This window comes from Rhinoderma darwinii, chromosome 1, assembly GCF_050947455.1.
Source record: "Rhinoderma darwinii isolate aRhiDar2 chromosome 1, aRhiDar2.hap1, whole genome shotgun sequence".
Classification (NCBI taxonomy): domain Eukaryota; kingdom Metazoa; phylum Chordata; class Amphibia; order Anura; family Rhinodermatidae; genus Rhinoderma; species Rhinoderma darwinii.
In genome coordinates, this window is record NC_134687.1 from 289,779,424 (window position 1) to 289,798,152 (window position 18,729).

The 18,729-nt window shown below is 40.5% G+C and overlaps 1 protein-coding gene across 1 annotated transcript in view; it reads right to left on the reverse strand.

The window, feature by feature from the left end:
- Positions 1–15,740, reverse strand: part of SLC5A5 (solute carrier family 5 member 5) — a 77,469-nt gene extending 61,729 nt beyond the window's left edge. Inside the window, exons 1-7 of the mRNA XM_075850920.1 lie at positions 15,636–15,740; positions 15,388–15,453; positions 15,257–15,308; positions 15,110–15,177; positions 13,639–13,793; positions 12,404–12,544; positions 10,778–10,907 (exon numbers count right to left, since the gene is read on the reverse strand). Of these exons, the coding sequence (XP_075707035.1) occupies positions 10,778–10,907; positions 12,404–12,544; positions 13,639–13,793; positions 15,110–15,177; positions 15,257–15,308; positions 15,388–15,453; positions 15,636–15,725 (702 nt within the window). The 5' untranslated portion in view covers positions 15,726–15,740. The remainder of the gene's footprint in view (positions 1–10,777; positions 10,908–12,403; positions 12,545–13,638; positions 13,794–15,109; positions 15,178–15,256; positions 15,309–15,387; positions 15,454–15,635) is intronic.
- Between the last annotated feature and the right edge of the window lie 2,989 nt (positions 15,741–18,729).

Genomic DNA, 18,729 nt, shown 5'->3' on the forward strand with positions numbered 1-18,729 from the left:
ACGATATATTCCGTGTTTATTGGTGAAAAATTGCAAAATGTAGAGAAAATGGATAAAAAAATTGAATTTTTCAGAATTTAAATGCATCTGCTTGTAAAACAGACGGTTATACCACCCAAAATAGTTACTAGTTCACATTCCCATATGTCTACTTTAGATTGGCATAGTTTTTTGAACATTCTTTTATTTTTCTTGGACGTTACAAGGCTTAGAACATAAACAGCAATTTCTCATATTTTTAAGAAAATTTCAAAAGCCTTTCTTTAAGGTACCTGTTCAGTGCCAAAGTGGCTTTGAGGGGCCTATGTATTAGAAACCCCCATAAAACACCCCATTTTGAAAACTAGACCCCTCAAAGTATTCAAAACAGCATTTAGAAAGTTTATTTAACCCTTCAGGCATTTCACAGAAATTAAAGCAAATTAGAGGTGAAATTTGCAAATGTAATTTTTCTTGCTGCATTTCAATTTTATTCAATTTTTTTCTGTAACACAGAAGGTTTTACCAGAGAAACACTACTAAATATGTATTGTCCAGATTCTGCAGTTTTTAGAAATGTCCCACATGTGTCTCTAGTATGCTCGTGGACTAAAACACAAGCCCCAGAAGCAAAGAAGGACCTAGTACATTTTGAGGCCTCTTTTTTTTATTAGAATATATTTTAGGCAGCATGCCACGTTTGAAGAGGTGTTGAGGTGCAAAAAGAGTAGGAATACCCCAAAAGTGACCTAATTTCGGAAACTACACCCCTCAAGGAATTAATTTATGGTTGTTGTTACCATTTTGAACCAACAGTTTTTACACAGCACGTATTTGTATTGGACTGTGAAATTAAAAAAATTAAATTTTTTCCAATAAGATGTCATTTTTGATAAAAATCTCTTATTTTCACAGGGAACAAAATACCCAATTTTGTTTCCCAATTTCTCCTGAGTGCAGCAATACCCGATTTGTGGCGATAAATTGCCGTTTGGGCCCATGGGTGACCTCAGAAGGGAAGGAGCGCTGTGTGTTCTTTGGAGTGCAGGTTTTGCTGGATTGGTTTTCGGGAGCCATGTCGCATTTGCAGAGCCCCAGAGGTATCAAAACAATGGAAACCCACCAGAAGTGACCCCATTTTGAAAACTACACCCCTCAAGCAATTCATTTATGGTTGTTGTTACCATTTTGACCCCACAGTTTTTTCACAGCACCTATTTGAATTGGGCTGTGAAATTTAAAAAATGGCATTTTTTCCAATAAGATGTGATTTTTTTATCAAAATTTCTTATTTTCACAGGGAACAAAATACCCAATTTTTTTGCCCAATTTCTCCTGAGTGCAGCAATACCCCATTTGTGGTGATAAACTGCCGTTTGAGCCCATGGGAGGCCTCAGAAGGGAAGGAGCGCTGTGTGTTCTTTGGAGTACAGATTTTGCTGGATTGGTTTTCGGGTGCCATGTCGCGTTTGCAGAGCCCCAGAGGCATCAAAGCAATGGAAACCCACCAGAAGTGACCCCATTTTGGAAACTACACCCCTCAAGGAATTCATGTATTGGTGTTGTGACCATTTTGACCCCATAGTTTTTTCACATAACTTATTTGAATTGGGCTGGGAATTCAAACAAAATAAATTTTTTACAATAATATGTCGTTTTGGCTGAGAATGTCTTATTTTCACAAGAAATAAAATACCCCATTTTGTTGCCCAATTTATCCTGAGTGCGGCAATGCCCAATTTGTGGTGATAAACTGATGTTTGGGCCCATGGGAGGGCTCAGAAGGAAAGGACCACCATTTGGCCTACTGGGGATTTTCTGGTACGAAGTCCTGTATTCAGAAGCCCCTGAGGTACCAGTAAAGTTGAAACCCCCAAGAAGTGACCCCGTTTTAAAAACTACACCCTTAAGGCATTCATCTAGAGGTGTAGTGAGCATTTTGACCGGAGACATACACCCCATAAACTGTAATGTGGGTTCTCACGGGTATGGCAATACCCTCAATGTGGCTGTTATCAGCTGCCTGGGCACACGGCAGGGCTCAGAAAGGAAAGATGAGGGGGATAAGCTGTGCGGAGTGCATCAGGGTAAGTAAAACTGGGGTAGATTAAAAATCAAGGGATGTATGATACATTTTGAAGCACTCTTTCATACGGAGTCTTCGTTTTTCGGGACACGTGTCACATTGATATATTGTGTCCTCCCTTATCCCCCTCTTATAGCAGACTTTGTACCTCTTTTGACTTTTTCCTTTCTTGCCAGTTTGGGGAATTTCTCCTGGAAAGTGTTGCCCTGGTACGATGCGTGTGGCCCTGCTTCCAGAGGAACTGGGTTCCCCCCTTCTTGGTCCCTAAAAGTTTCTTGATAATCACCTCTTGAAATTCCAGGAAAGTTCCCCTCTGGCCTGCACATCGACGTAGCACGTACACATTGTACAATGCCATCTGTATGATGTGCACGGCCAGCTTCTTATACCACACCATTATACACAAAAGAACTCCTATTGCAAATAGCGGTAAAGGGTTAGATGCTATTGGTGTAAAGCATACTACCTAATTCGTATTTAAGGCACTCCTAAATAAGCATTTATATACAGAAGAGAGAAAGGAGCATGGAAGCCATGTAGTTAAAAAGTGAAAAAAACTTTATTAAACATAGTTACATACACAGAAAAAGTTTATAAAAAGGTACAAATGGACATAGAGACTCTATACAATTCCAGAGTAACAGGAATGGCAGACTCAATATTACAAGTAAAGGGGTGTAATATTGAGTCTGCCATTCCTGTTACTCTGGAATTGTATAGAGTCTCTCTGTCCATTTGTACCTTTTTATAAACTTTTTCTGTGTATGTAACTATGTTTAATAAAGTTTTTTTCACTTTTTAACTACATGGCTTCCATGCTGCTTTCTCTCTTCTTATACCACACCGTATGGCGCTGTAGGGCTTCAGGACTTGATCTGACAAGTCCACCCCTCCCATGTACCTATTGTAGTCCAGGATGCAGACTGGTTTGGGGGTCTCTGTACTGGTACCTCGTACAGGTACCTGGGTACTGGAGTGACATCTCTATTGTCCTTGTACTTGACACACAATATGTTGCTGCTAGATTGTGCCCTGCTCTCACCCCTTCTTGTTTGCCCATGCAGAGTCTTAGGGAGGCCTCTCAGATTTCTTCTAACAGTGCCGCATGCCGCAGTACTTCTGGAAGCGAGACAGTTGAAGAGTGGGACGCTGGTATAAAAATTATCCAGGTAGAGGTGGTAACCCTGGTCCAGCAGTGGGTGCACACACAATTTTTGCATTAACTCCCTATAAGGGGGGGGCATTCTGGAGGCTGAGCACTGGTGTACTTTCCTTCATATATCCTAAATTTGTAGGTATACCCTGATGCACTCTCGCACAGCTTATACATCTTCACACCATACCTTGCCCTTCTACCTGGCAGGTACTCGCGGAATGGAAACCTCCCTTTAAAATGTACCAAGGACTCATCAATAGAAATACACATCTCGGTGGTGTATGCTTGGGAAAACCGGGCACTAAAACGGTCAAAACTGGGGTCATCTTGGAGTAGGCAATGCTCATTAGGAGAAGCGAAGTATTGCCTCATTTTTTTTTTTTTTTAGGTTCCAGTTCAGTTCTGAAGTTGCTTTGAGGGGCCTATATATTAGACACCCCCATCAAACACCCCATTTTAGAAACTAGAACCCTCAAAGTATTCACAACAGCATTTAGAAATTTTATGAACTCTTTAGGTGTTTCACAGGAATTTAGAGCAAAGTAGAGGTGAAATTGACATATTTATTTTTGTCAGATAATCCTTTTTATACCATTTTTTTCTATAACACAAAAGGTTTTACCAGAGAAACGCAACTTAATACTTATTGCCCAGATTCTGCAGTTTTGAGAAATATCCCACATGTGGCCCTAGTACGGTAATGGACTGAAGCACCGGCCTCCGAAGCAAAACAGCACCTAGTGGATTTTGAGGCCTCTTTTTTATTAGGCACCATGTCCGGTTTGAAGAGGTATTGTGGTGCCAAAACAGTGGAAAACCCCCAAAAGTGACCCCATTTTGGAAACTAGACCCCTTGACGAATTCATTCTAGTTTTCATGGGGTGCATGCGGCTTTTTGATCAGTGTTTATTCTATTTTTAGGTGGCGTGGTGACTAAAAAACAGCAATTCTACTATTGTTTTTTCATTCTATTTTTTTTACAGCGTTCACCATGCGCTATAAATGACATATTCACTTTATTCTGTGGGGTGATACGATTACGGCGATACCATATGTGTATAGTTTTTTTTTATGTCTTATGGCGTTTGCACAATAAAATACGTTTTGTTAAAAATCATTCACTTTTTGTGTTACCTTATTCTAAGAGCTAGAACTTTTTTATTTTTCCATCAATAAAGCCGTGCGAGGACTTATTTTTTGCGTAATGAACTATAGTTTCAATCATTTCTATTTTTAGGTACATGCGACTTTTTGATCTCTTTTTATTCCATTTTTTGGGAGGTGAAGTGACCAAACAATTGTGATTGTGGTACAGTTTATTATTATTTTCTTTTACGGCGTTCACCGTGCGGGATAAATAACGAAATAATTTTGTAGTTCAGGCCGTTACGGACGCGGCGATACCAATTATGTACAGTTTATTTGTTTATTTATCTATTTTTATTAATAATAAATGACTGATAAGGGAAAAAGGGGGATTTTTACTTTTATTACTTTTAAAACTTATATTTTCTTATTTTTACACATCTTTTTTTTACTTTGTTTTTTACTTTATTACTTTGTCCCACTAGGGGACTTGAGGGCAGGAGGCCCTGATCGCTATTCTAATACACTGCACTACATGCGTAGTGCAGTGTATTAGAGCTGTCATCTACTCACTGACAGCAAGCATAGTGGGTCCTGACTTTGTCAGGACCCACTAGGCTTCCGTCGATGGCATAGCCGGACGCCATTGTTTGGTGTCCGGTTGCCATAGTCACCATCGCCGGCCGCTATTGTGTAGCAGGCCGGCGATTGTAGCTTAACCCCTAAAAAGCAGCGATCCCTATTAAATGCGGCTTTTACGGGGTTAATCAGCGGGGACACAGCGATCGGTCCTTGCTGTAGGAGCTGCGGCAGCTGCTGTACGAGACAGCAGCTGTCACAGCTCCTGTATGTGTCGGGAGGACGGCCGAAATGGCCGTTACTCCCGTGACATACCATTAGGTCATGGAGCGCGAACGATACAGCTACCATGACCTAATAGTAGGTCCAGGAGCGGGAAGGGGTTAAACCTGACATGGTGCCTAAAATATATTCCTGAGAAACGACTAAAGGGTTAAGAAACTTTCTGAATGATGTTTTGAATACTTTGAGGGGGTGCAGTTTTTAACCCCTTAATGACCAGGCCATTTTGCGCGTTAATGACCAAGGATTATTTTTTTGTTTTTTCACGGTCGCATTCCAAGAGTCGTAACTTTTTTTTTATTCCGTCGACATAGCCTTATGAGGGCTTGTTTTTTGCGAGACGAGTTGTATTTTGTAATTGTACCATTTTTAGATGCTTATAATATATTGATTAACTTTTATTGACTTTATTTTAGGAGAGAATTGAAAATAAGCAGCTATTCCAGCATTGATTTTCACGTTATAAATTTATGCCATTTACTATGCAGCGTAAATAACATGTTAACTTTATTCTATGGGTTGGCACGATTACGGGGATACCAAATATGTAAAGGTTTTATATGTTTTCCTACGTTTGCACAATAAAAAGCCTTTTAGAAAAAAATTACTTGTTTTTGAATCGCCGCATTCCAAGAGCCGTAATTTTTTTATTTTTCCGTCGATGTGGACGTATGTTGACTTGATTTTTGAGGGCAAATGTGTAGTTTTCATTAGTACTATTTTGGGGTACATAGGACTTATAGATGAACTTTTATTTAATTTTTTATGGGGGGAATGGGAGAAAAGAGAGAATTTTGCCGTTGTTTTTTGCGTCTTTTTTGGACGCCGTTCATCCGGCGGTTTAATTAATGTGTTCATTTTATTGGTCAAAATGTTACGATCGCGGGGATACCATATATGTGTATGTGTTATTTGTTTTGACACTTTTACTAAATAAAACCATTTATTTATTTATTTGATTTTGACTGTAATGTTTTTTGTTTTTTTTTCACAAACTTTATTTAACTGATTTCCATTTTTTTTTTTAGTCCCACCAGGGACTGATCGCATATATAATACTTTGGTATACTTAGTATACCAATGCATTATTGCCTGTCAGTGTAAAACTGACAGGCAATCTATTATGCCATGCCTCTGGCATAATAGATTATGCCTCTGGCATAATAGGCATACAGCCAGGGCAGGCCTGGGGGTCTTTGTTAGACACCCGGCTGCCATGGCAACCCGTTGGCAGCCTGAGATCGCAATCGCGGGCCGCCGATGGGTGACAGTGGGAGCTCCCTCCCTCTGTCAATAGATTTAAATGCCGCGGTCGCTATTGACTGCGGCATTTAATGGGTTAAACGGCTGAAATTGAAGTTTTTTTCAATCTCGGCAGTTGCAGCGGGAGCCCAGCTGTCAGTCACAGCCGGGCTCCCGCGGCGATCGCGCGGCCACAGCTTCTGTGCCCGCGCGATCTCCATCACGTACATGCAATGGTAGATCATCATATGGGCGTTTCGGGCGGTCGCCCGGGGCCCGAGGCACTCAGGGGGCCCATTGCTTCCCGAACTGCACATAATCGTAAAAACTATGCAGCGCTAACTGTCACTGCAGAGAGAAGGTGCAGGCAGAACAATTCGGGGCGGGCTTAGCCGGGATAGTGAACGTTACCTCTACATAAATGTGCTCCGAATTGAAGGCTAAAGGACCTTTGATGACGTCGTGCCCATGTGACTCCCGCCCACCAATCAGGTCCGTCTATCACAGTGAAGGAGCAGAATATCTGCAGGGAAGAAGGCCCGCCCACCAGTCAAGTTTTTACACAGCGTTCCAGGCTGGTGAGTGCTTTTCCAAACCCCCATCCCTTCATCACTCACTCCCTCCATCTGTTCTTCCCTCCCTTCATTCTTCCATCACTCCCTCCCTTCATCACTGCTGTGTGTGATGCTATCTACAGGGGCTGTGTGTGTGTGATGCTATATACAGGGGCTGTGTGTGTGATGCTATATACAGGGGCTGTGTGTGTGTGATGCTATATACAGGGGCTGTGTGTGTGTGATGCTATATACAGGGGCTGTGTGTGTGATGCTATATACAGGGGCTGTGTGTGTGATGCTATATACAGGGGCTGTGTGTGTGATGCTATATACAGGGGCTGTGTGTGTGATGCTATATACAGGGGCTGTGTGTGTGATGCTATATACAGGGGCTGTGTGTGTGTGTTGCTATATACAGGGGCTGTGTGTGTGTGATGCTATATACAGGGGCTGTGTGTGTGTGATGCTATATACAGGGGGATGTGTGTGTGATGCTATATACAGGGGCTGTATGTGTGATGCTATATACAGGGGCTGTGTGTGTGTGATGCTATATACAGGGGCTGTGTGTGTGTGATGCTATATACAGGGGGCTGTGTGTGACGCTATATACAGGGGGGGGCTGTGTGTGACGCTATATACAGGGGGATGTGTGTGACGCTATATACAGGGGGATGTGTGTGTGACGCTATATACAGGGGGATGTGTGTGACGCTATATACAGGGGGGGCTGTGTGTGACGCTATATACAGGGGGATGTGTGTGACGCTATATACAGGGGGATGTGTGTGTGACGCTATAAACAGGGGGATGTGTGTGTGACGCTATATACAGGGGGATGTGTGTGACGCTATATACAGGGGCCTTTGTGCACGTGGTGCTTTACTATACAGTGTTTGACACAATTATATTCAGGGGCGCAGTGTTTGGTGCTATTATAGTTAGAGACACAGTCTGTGGCACCATGATCATTTTGTTTTCGTTTATAGGTGTAGAAATGTTGGAAAAGTGAGCAACAGAAGACATCTAAGTGGCAAATTCTGCAGAAATGGGTCATGGCCGGGAGAAGTCGTCATGAAGTCTGGACCGGATGGAGAAGAAAAGAGGAAAAAAGTTACCAGAATCTGAGGAGTCGTCACCTGTGAGTCACTAGATTTATAGAGAATCTGTCACCTCTCCTGACATGTTTATTATAGGAAATCCTTGTGTTTCACTAAAAGTCTTTGTGCAGTCCAGGACTCATAGACAGATTGGTGTTACCATTCCCCTTGTTAGGAGGATGTGTCCCTGCACAGTGTGAGGCCTCATGCACACGACCGTAAAAACTCCCGTTATTACGGGTCGTAATTACGACCCGTAATAACGGGCTCATAGACTTCTATTGGCGACGGGTGCCTTCCCGTTTTCTCACGGGAAGGTGCCCGTGCCGTTGAAAAAGATAGAACATGTCCTATTTCAGGCCGTAATAACGGCACGGACAGTCCATAGAAGTCTATGGAGCTCTCGTAATGACGGGTGGCTACATGTGTGCACCCGTCATTACGGCAGCGTTGCTAAGCGACGTCAGTAAATAGTCACTGTCCAGGGAGCTGAAAGAGTTAACTGATTGGCAGTAACTCTTTCAGCACCCTGGACAGTGACTACCGATCAGTATAAACCTGTAAAAAATAAAAATAAAAGACGTTCATACTTACCGACAACTTCCTGCTTCCTCCAGTCCGGTCTCCCGCCCGTTGCCTTGGTGACGCGTCCCTCTCGACATCCGGCCCGACGTCTTGGATGACGTTTCAGGCCATGTGACCGCTGCAGCCAATCACAGGTCAATCACAGGCTGCAGCGGTCACATGGACTGCCGCGTCATCCAGGGATGTCGGGCTGGATGTGAAGAGAGGGACGCGTCACCAAGACAACGGCCGGGTAAGTATGAATTTCTTTAACTTTTATTACAGAAAAGGCTGTCCCTTCTCTCTATCCTGCACTGATAGAGAGAAGGGGCTGCCGATTAGTGCAGTGCTATTTTGCCGCCAAAAACGTGCTCGTAAATATGGGTGGAATACGTGTGACACCGGACCCATATTTACGGGCACGGGTTCGTAAATACTGGTGCAAAACGGGTGGAATACGTTTGACACCGGACCCGTATTTACGCCAGTATTTACGGGTGGGAAAAAATACGGTCGTGTGCATGAGGCCTGATACTGTCAGCGATGGTTGAAGACTGTCAGTATGTAGGGACACAGCCCTTTGACAAGGCGAATCGTAACACCCATTTGTTAATGCTTGCACAAAAAGGTAGTGTTACGGCTCGGCGGGGGAGAAGGGGGGCCCAAGTTTGGGTAACAGCCCAGGGCCCATAGTCTACTTAATCCGCCACTGCGTACATGCACGTGGGAATGCGCGAACAGGCTGCATTCCCCGATGTGCATGTACGTGAAAATGCGGGAAGGGGTTAAAATGGGGTGATTTATGGGGTCTATCTAGTACATAAGGCCCTTAAAGCCACTTCAGAACTGAACTGGTCCTTGAAAAATAGCCTTTTGAAATTTTCTTGAAAATGTGAGAAATTGCTGCTAAAGTTCTAAGTCTTGTAACGTCCTAGAAAAATAAAATAATGTTCAAAAAACAATGCAAATATAAAGTAGACATATGGGGGATGTTAATTAGCAACAATTTTGTGTGGTATCACTATCTGTTTTACAAGTAGATACATTAAAAATAAAAAAATATATAATTTTTGCTAATTTTCTTTACATTTTTGTGTTTTTCACAAATAAGCTATGAATTTAGTGACCACATTTTTTCCACTAACATAAAGTACAATATGTCACGAGAAAACAATCTCAGAATCGCTTGCATTGGCAAAAGCATTCCAGAGTTATTACCACATAAAATGACACGTCAGATTTGAAAAAATGTTGGCTGGTCCTTAGGGGCCAAAATGACCTTGGTCCTGAAAGGGTTAAACCTGTTCCAGACTGCCAACGTTTATATATGTGACAACTGCACGGGGCATCGGCAATTGGAACTTATAGAGCCGTATGGTGTGAAGGGGTTAAAAAATGGTATGATTTCCTATTCTACAAATAAATAAAACTAATAAAAACTGGACAACACCTTTAGTGATCATCTTAAAAACCTCTTAAGATATACACCTCTGTTTACTTCAAGTTTCTAAACTATAATTAAAAATGAGCGTTCTATACTATTTATTGGCTTCATACACTTGAAGGCTGCACACTCCACTTATTTCAGTATAGGGCTGAGTAGAAGGAGACTTGAATGACTTCCTCCCTGCTGGTAGAGAGATACAGCTAAAATAACTTCAATGTTTTACACAAACAGAGAATTAAGTGAATGGGCTCTTCTGCAGTTGCAAGGACTCCTGGGAGCGCCACTGTGCAGGGAAAAACGTCCTTTATACTCAGGATCATTTGAGGTCCCGGCTGTTGGACTCCCACCGAGCAGAAAGTGACGGCATATCCTACTGATAATGCCATCCTTTTCTGTGATGAAAACTCTCTTTAATATTTTTAGTAGGTCATGTTTTTTTTATGCTTATGTACATATTTAAGATGTATATTAGTATCTACGATAAACATTAAACTACAAAAAGATATCTAACAATTTTACGAGGTTCCTGCTTAACATTCAGCTCCCATCCCTCACTATATGAATTAGAGACAAGTAGTAAAAGTAAATTATTACTCTATTCATGAGTATTTCTCTCGCAATAAAGACATAAAGGCAAGTAATATTTTTTATAAAAAATCACAATACTTTTAATCCTTGAATAAGTGACTATATAACTACCTGGTCAGGAGCAGAGACATATCCAGCAAGAAGAGGGTCACAGTTCAGGTAGAATGTGAACATTACAATTCCACAGATGACCGCACTTGACACAATGACGTAAAGGCCCACTTGATTCACCAAGATTGCTCTGTGAGAAAAGAGACACTCAGACTCCAATTCAACCAAAGCCATCAGGATCAGGAAAGGAGCAGTTCAATGAGTTGAAATATTACAATGTGTTGTTTTCTATTAAATTGGGCATCTGTAAGTCAATTGAATATTCCACCAAAATGTGTTCTTTACAATATTACTTATTGCTCCACATTTGATTAGATAAAGACTGTAGTCCATCTTAAGGCTCAGAAACTGGTTGCTACATTATGCCTGAGTCCACAATTTTGTGTACTTTTACGCAAACATACGTAATATTCAGAGCGTCATTCTGAGATTAAGCATATTTCAAAAAGTATTTTTTTGCATCTACTTTTTTATTGATTATTTCCATTAATTTATGGCGAGTACATACTTATGTTAGTTATTTCCTACTGACATACCTCATAGAATTCCTTATAAACATCTGAACTGAAATTTGATTGTCTACAGTCTAATTCTCTCAACAGATTTACGATAGGGTAAGTACAAAACAGTACATGCACCCAGCAGTACAAAGATGGGACACAGCAACCAATGGTACATAACTGATAGAGATGAGCGAATTTAACAAAATTTGTTTAGGTCCAATTCAATTGAAATGACCGTCCAATTTGATTTGGCCAAATAAATTAGCTGTAAATCGCAAGTGCCCCAATTGCTTGTGTCTGCCTCTTTGATGTTTACTAAAAGTGAAGGAGTTAGCCCCTTTATGTTTATTTTCACTAATGTGTGGAAAACAGCATTTTGTGCCACTTGCTATTACATAGTTATTAGTAGATCAGCGCCGAAGTCTTCTTCTGTTTAGTGCCGCCTCCTTGTTAGTACAGCCTTCTCCACAGACTGTACGGTGCTCCTGTTCTGAACATAGCCGCTGATGGAGTGGAATGTGACCAGGTATGTCCATCATTAAATAACACTGCGCACATCAAGGGAAACTAGTGCTTGCTCAGTGCCATTTAATGGAGTCCACTGATGGACGTGCCTGGTCACATTTCCTTCCATCAGCGGCCATGTTCAGAATGGGATTGCCATTCAGCCTTTGGAGAAGGCTGTACTTACAAGGAGCGGCGCTTCACAGAGGAAAACATTGATATTCTAATAATTTTGTATTAGTAAGTGGCGCATAATGCTGTTTCCCACACATTAGTGAAAATAAGCAAAATGGCAAAGTACTTTAATGCCAAGCCAGCATTATGGCACCGGCAATGGCAAATCCCAAAAGTTTCGGATTTTGCCAAATCTGAAACTCTTGGGAAATTCGAACTGAATTTGATTTGTGTAGCAAAAATTCGTTAATCTAATAACTGATCAGACTGTTACAGAAGAAATCCCTTGTTCATATGCCCCATTAGTTTATCACTAATATAATCAAATATGTTAATCACATCATCTGTAGTATGTGCCATAGTTATGGTATCTAGAATTCTAGTCACAAATTAAAACATACGGACAAAATAATTGACAGAATTACAAATTTAACTGGTTACTCACAGTTTAGCTTCACGCTCAGATTTACAGGATATGTAGCGCTGAACCTGTGCCTGATGTACCCCATACATGGAAAGCCATAAGAACGTGCTGCCACAGACAAATGTCCAGAAGGTGTATCGCCTGCGAGGGTCTGGGTCAAAGCTATTACAAAAAGAGAATATCACTGACATGTATACATCTGTGGGAAGCCACACAGAACTCATCATTAATGATGGTACTATGTGCTTGTATCTTTTCCAAAGTTTGAAATACATTCACTATATTGCATATATGTAGATATTATACACATTGTACTTTATGTGATCCTCCTGGATGTAGCCCATCACATCTTTGTGCATATATGCTCCATAATCCTATGCTGAATTGTCAGTGACATACAATTGTATATTGATATAAAGCATTTTGTCGGAATTCAAAGCATCCTCTTTTAGACTTTATTCGGAGAGCTATGAGTACATTTTTACAATGTTTTCAATAAATTAACATTAGCTTTATTGCATTTTTTTTTAGATAATGTACTTAAACAGAATTGATAAGTGTGCTGAAAAGGAATCCATTTTATCCCACCCTTATTTACGCAGATCTCAGATTAGGCCAATATCTGACATAAAGGCAGCTTGCTGAAACAGGAACCTTCCCCTCACTTCTTTGTCTGCAATGTCAGAGCAGGTAAGCTTCTTGTTGTACAAAATTCTTGTGTCTATCAGAGAGTTTCTAGAAATAGGTGCGGGGTGGGGGCGACAGAGACCCCCCATCTATCAAATTGGCATGCTGTAAATATCTCAGGTGGGAAAACTATTTTGCAATGGTTGGTAATGATAACAGCATATTAGCAAACTATTTACAATGAACAGTAAGACACAAACTTAGGCTTCACATCTGCACCAGGGCTCCGTTCTGGCGTGCCGCCGGATCGTCCCGTCAGAACAGAACCCGTCGTTTTGACAGAAGCAATACCATAGTCGACTATGGTATTCATTCCGTCAAAACGATGGAACCCTTGCACAACTGAGACAATCGGAAACCATTTGCACTAGATCCGTCACCATTGAAATCAATGGTGATGTAAATGGAAACCTATGGTTTCCCTTTGTTTCAGTCAGGGTCCCGTTCTGACGGGAAGCTCTGATGGAACACCAGAACGGAGCCCTGACGCAGATGTGAAGCCTTAAATGAGAGATTACTGTATCAATAATCAAATTAAATCCTATAACCACTATATAATATATACTTACTCGCCAAAGTTAAGTCTGGAGTAATTTCTTGCAATATCCAAGACAGAAGATGGTCCACCAACCAGCAAAGCACCTCGAATAGCGATTGCAAAGAAACCAGAGATCATTACCAGGACTTGGAATACATCTGTCCAGATCACAGCTTTCATACCACCCTATGGAAAACATGCACAAGGTGGTAACCTGTAAAACTTGCACTTTTTTTTTTGCCTGTCATTTATTTTGCTATAGAAAAAATAATATTGTTAAACAGATTTGTGATGTAGATCTGCTTTACAATATCAACACAGTAACAGTAGAAATTATGTTTTATCGCGGGAAACACTCTTACTTGCACAGAAGACAGTGGCAATGAGATGGATGATCAATACAATAATAACATATGAGGGGATTGTCTTTAAGAATAGGAGGTGCCGGATAAGTTTCACCAAGTGTGGGATGTATGGTGTAACTCACCTCTTACAGTATATACCCAGAATGCATGCCAACTATCTAATACCTTGTTACGCTACTTACTAACATAGTATGGATTTTTATGCCACCAGAGAAGTAGACAAACCACAAAATTGTTAGGAACTTTGTTTATTGTAATCACAGATGATATTTTTTACAATACATTAAATTGTATACATATGTCTCTGACTAATACGGCGCTATTGTTTCCGCCAAAAAACAGAACGGAGACAAATGGAAACCATCAGCAACGGAAATATTACCATTGAAATCAATGGTAATGCAAATGGAAAACCATGGTTTCTGTTTATGGGTTCCCCTGACAGAAAGGTCTGACGGAACCCATCAACGGAACCCCGACGCAGATGTGAACAAAGCCTTTTCCAAGATAATGGAAAAAGGAAACAAAGATACTGGGGCAGATATACTAATATTCTCTTAAATTTAGACAGCTTGGAATTAGGAATACAGTAGATGCGCTAAATATATTATAGTGGCTCATTCTGGATAATACATTTGGCACATCTGTACACACTTCTGTCTAACTTTATACCACTCTTACTTTAGACCACTCCTTTGCGCCAAAATTTTGGCACAATTTGCTGCACCTTAAGCCACTCCTACTTTCATCTAAGACATGCCCCATCTCCGAAGAGTTCACACATCTGTTCTTTTTGGCGCATTTCATTGATAAATATTTCTAAAATGATTTGCGCCAAAAAGAAGGTGCAACTTAGGCCAAAATTCTGGTGCAACACCAATGCTAAATCTACCCAACTGGATTTTACCTGTCTCAAAAAACCTTCAAATATTCAAATGATGCATTGACATTTGTGTGACACCGGTCCTTGCACAGCATTACATGTAGCCTACTACGCAGGCTAGTAACATGCAAATAATCAATTTGTCCTGCTGCTAGTCTCCAAAACGGGGATTGTATTAAAAAAAATTATTATCTGCACATTGATACAGCTTTATAGTTTAATGATAGTTAATAGTTAATAGTTTTTCTACTTACCACTGACGTATAAAATGTGCATATTGCTCCGGTAGAAAACAGAGATGCCCAGATGTCTAGTCCTGTAACTAATAGTAAAAAAAAGTTGAATGAAAGGACTTATAAGAGTAAATCTATTTGCAATAAAAGTAGGGATAATATAACAACCTTGGTTGAGGATTAGTGCAGGAGCATAGATGACAATGCCAGTGTATAACATCTGCAAAAGGAAGGGAACAATTTAATAATGGCATGTCAGCTTTGTTATTTGTGACCTTTTATGATAGGTGTATACTTACAGTTCCTACAAGGAACTGGATAGTGCCATAGAGTCGAACACTTCTTCCAAACCTCATTTCCAAATACTGCATTGAAGACAGAGAAACATTATCACAAGCTGTCACGGTTGAACAAGATGTGTGGTCAGTATACGAAAAAGGGGCAAAAAAGCCCAACAACCGATACTGTGCATAATGGCTCATGCAGGAAAGACCAATTCAGTAAATATTTGCTCTACTGAAATGAATAGATAATATAACTTCCTTACATGGTATGTACTTGTGATACCCAGTCTGTAGAACATTGGCATAAATATGTAGGCGGTCAGGGCACTGTTTAATGTCTGACCCAGACACATCTGAAGGAACTTGGCACCATATCGATAAGCTTCAGCTGGTACTCCAAGCACTTGCACAGCAGACATGAAGCTAGCAGATAAGGACAATCCTACAGGAATGGCTGACATGCTTCTACCCCCTGTAAAGAAGTCATCCGATGTCTTCTGCCCCCCACGTGCCAGAGCATAAAACAGTCCAATTCCTGTGGATCCCAGGAGCATTACAGCAAATACCCCATAGTCCCACAGGGAGAAGGTCAAAGTGTCCCTCACATATGGTACATAATCTTCCATTGGACCTAAGGGGAAAAAAACAAAGGTAAAAAGGGCACTTGGAAGTTTTTTGGACCTCTTTACTGTCCTATAGCCTATTGGCAAACAATATCAAAATAACCTATCAATGTGAGTTCTGACTAACTGCCACTAAGGTCATATTATACAGCTTAGCATTGGATTTTACTAGTGGGTTTGGCAGATGAAATTGTAAAACACTAAATTCAATTGACACTGTCAAAACTTACCTGTGACTGATTTCAAATATGTCCAGGTTTTGCTGGTTCAAGAAACTTAATACAAGTGGAGGCAGGGAGAAGGTCCTTTAAAGTATGACGAAGGCTGGAAAGGAGGAGTTCTCAACATCTTACAGGAGATCTAGGTGATACAGCTACCTGTGCATACTGCAACTATCTCCAACTGAAAGCTTAGTAGCTTAGTAGTTTCCTTTGTGCCTTAATCCCGCCTGGACAGTACTGTTTAAGAGTGGTACAAGGCAGGATCTGCCTATGTGACTCCTAGGCGAGGCAATGATGTTAATGATCTTTTATGAAGTGAATTAATGCATCTTAACACATTGTCTGCAGAGCAATAATTTCTTGCTAAAATTAGGACTCAATTATCTCATCTGGTAAAACACATGCATGTGACTAGGAGTGCTTTTACTCCAGGCTTGAAATGTAAAAACATAATACATATAGAAACTATAACTACAAGCAGTGTAACAATATTACAACAGTTGTGCAAGAAGTCACAATACAACCCACAGAATGTTCTCCTATGAATGTATGCAGAACACCTGCTGGCATAATCTAGTATGATGCTGGACTAGTATATATTTTCCAGATCACTGGACCTTCCTTAGAACATGTCTGTGTGTCAAAACAAATGAACAATAGATCTATTAAAAATAATCAAGAAATTAATTCTGTGTCAGTGCTTTTGTGATCTCAGAGTCTAATCTTTCAGAATAAACATTAGAAAAAGAAAGTCTGGAGCAGCACCATACAAAAAAGAGCAAAGTTGGGTGCACGCCTAAGGGCAAATAGGCAGCACTCCTGGATATCAAGGTGTAATACCAATAATGATGAACTTTAATACATAATCGACGTTTCGGCAGATGCAACTTCCTTTATCAAGCAAACATAGAGTGTAATGATACCATATTTATACAGGCCAATCAATAAATCCAACAATGATACAATTATGTACAAAAAGTGATTAAACATTAATCCACATACATCTAAAAACATATTGTGTTCACAGGTAATGAGTTCATAATGCACGGAACGTGTCCAGCAGCAATGTATAAAAAAGTTATATAAATATACATGATATACAAACATATCTTTAAGCAATATGATAAAGTGCACAAGTGAAATATTTTCAAACTCACCATAGTCACTAGAAAAAGGTCCCCATATAAGGCTTGTTAACAAGCAGCATGTACTCGGCATCCTAGACGCCTAACTGCGCACATTCAAAGTTATTGGGCTGGTCTACCTGGGTCTTATCATTCCACATTGCAACGCGCATGTGCACGGTATAAGGAGATATCACTAGCGCAATATTGGTTAGGGGCAAACACGTAACAGAGCAGCAGCCTATGGGATAGTGTGCACGAGCATCATAGAAACGGCAGAATCCCAAAGAGACATCAATGAAAATGACTGCACATAGCCCAGGTAAAATTAGCCCAGGTAGGAGGACTATGCTTGTGGATACCGTATCGCTGTATGGGTGATGCCTGTGAATGAACACAAACACACCCTTGGATCAGTGGTAGGGCCAATAAGATACATGTGGCCAAAAAGAATGAGACATGTCATCCTATATAAGGGATCATATCCCAGTCTAATAGACAGGGCTGTGTCACTATTAAAGTGGCACTAAACCCAATGTTTCTGCTGCCTATAGGAGGAGATACTAATGGGAGATACTGCACAGATGCCTGCATAGAAGACAGAATTAGTGTAAACACAGCCTAATTATGGTGTTTCACGATCAGTGACAGGGACTAAAACCATCAAGTAATCGACAGCTAATAGTTCATAAAAAATTTACAAATTCCATTTATTACAAATAAGGAAAAAAAGCCCAAACATATATATTATGGGGAAAAGAGGAGACAAATTCCTAGTTATTCTCTGATGATTCAGGAAGTGAGGTGAATTCAATCTTGCGTGTCTAGAAACAGAGTATTATTAAAAAGACATACTAATAAATTGAGTATATATATTATTAAATTATCAAAAACCCTATGGAGGAGGAGATGCACTGCCGGATAATACCAAGGGCAAACAGAATTATAATATATAGAAATTAGTAAACCGCCTATTTTAAAATCCACATTCATACCATTGGGTTTGAGTGTTCCCAACCTGTGGATCCATTGTAACTTTTTCCTCATAAGGAGTTGGGACCTGTTCCCCCCCACGTCTTAGTGGAGGGACGTGGTCTATGACCCTAAATCTCAATTGCCACTCACTGTGATTATAATTGGCTAAATGTTTAGACACCGGTAGGTCCTAATCTCGTTTTAAGATCTAGCGTTGTTTCCCTATATACCACATATTGCAGGGGCATTGGAGAAAATTAATTACGTGATCACTATTACAATTGAGAAAATGTCTAATATGATATGCTTTGTCATTAGAAGGATGTTTGAATTTGTCCCCTTTCAACATTAGAGGACAATTCACATAATTCAGAGAGAGAAAACATCCCTTACGTGTCATCCCAGTTAAGGACA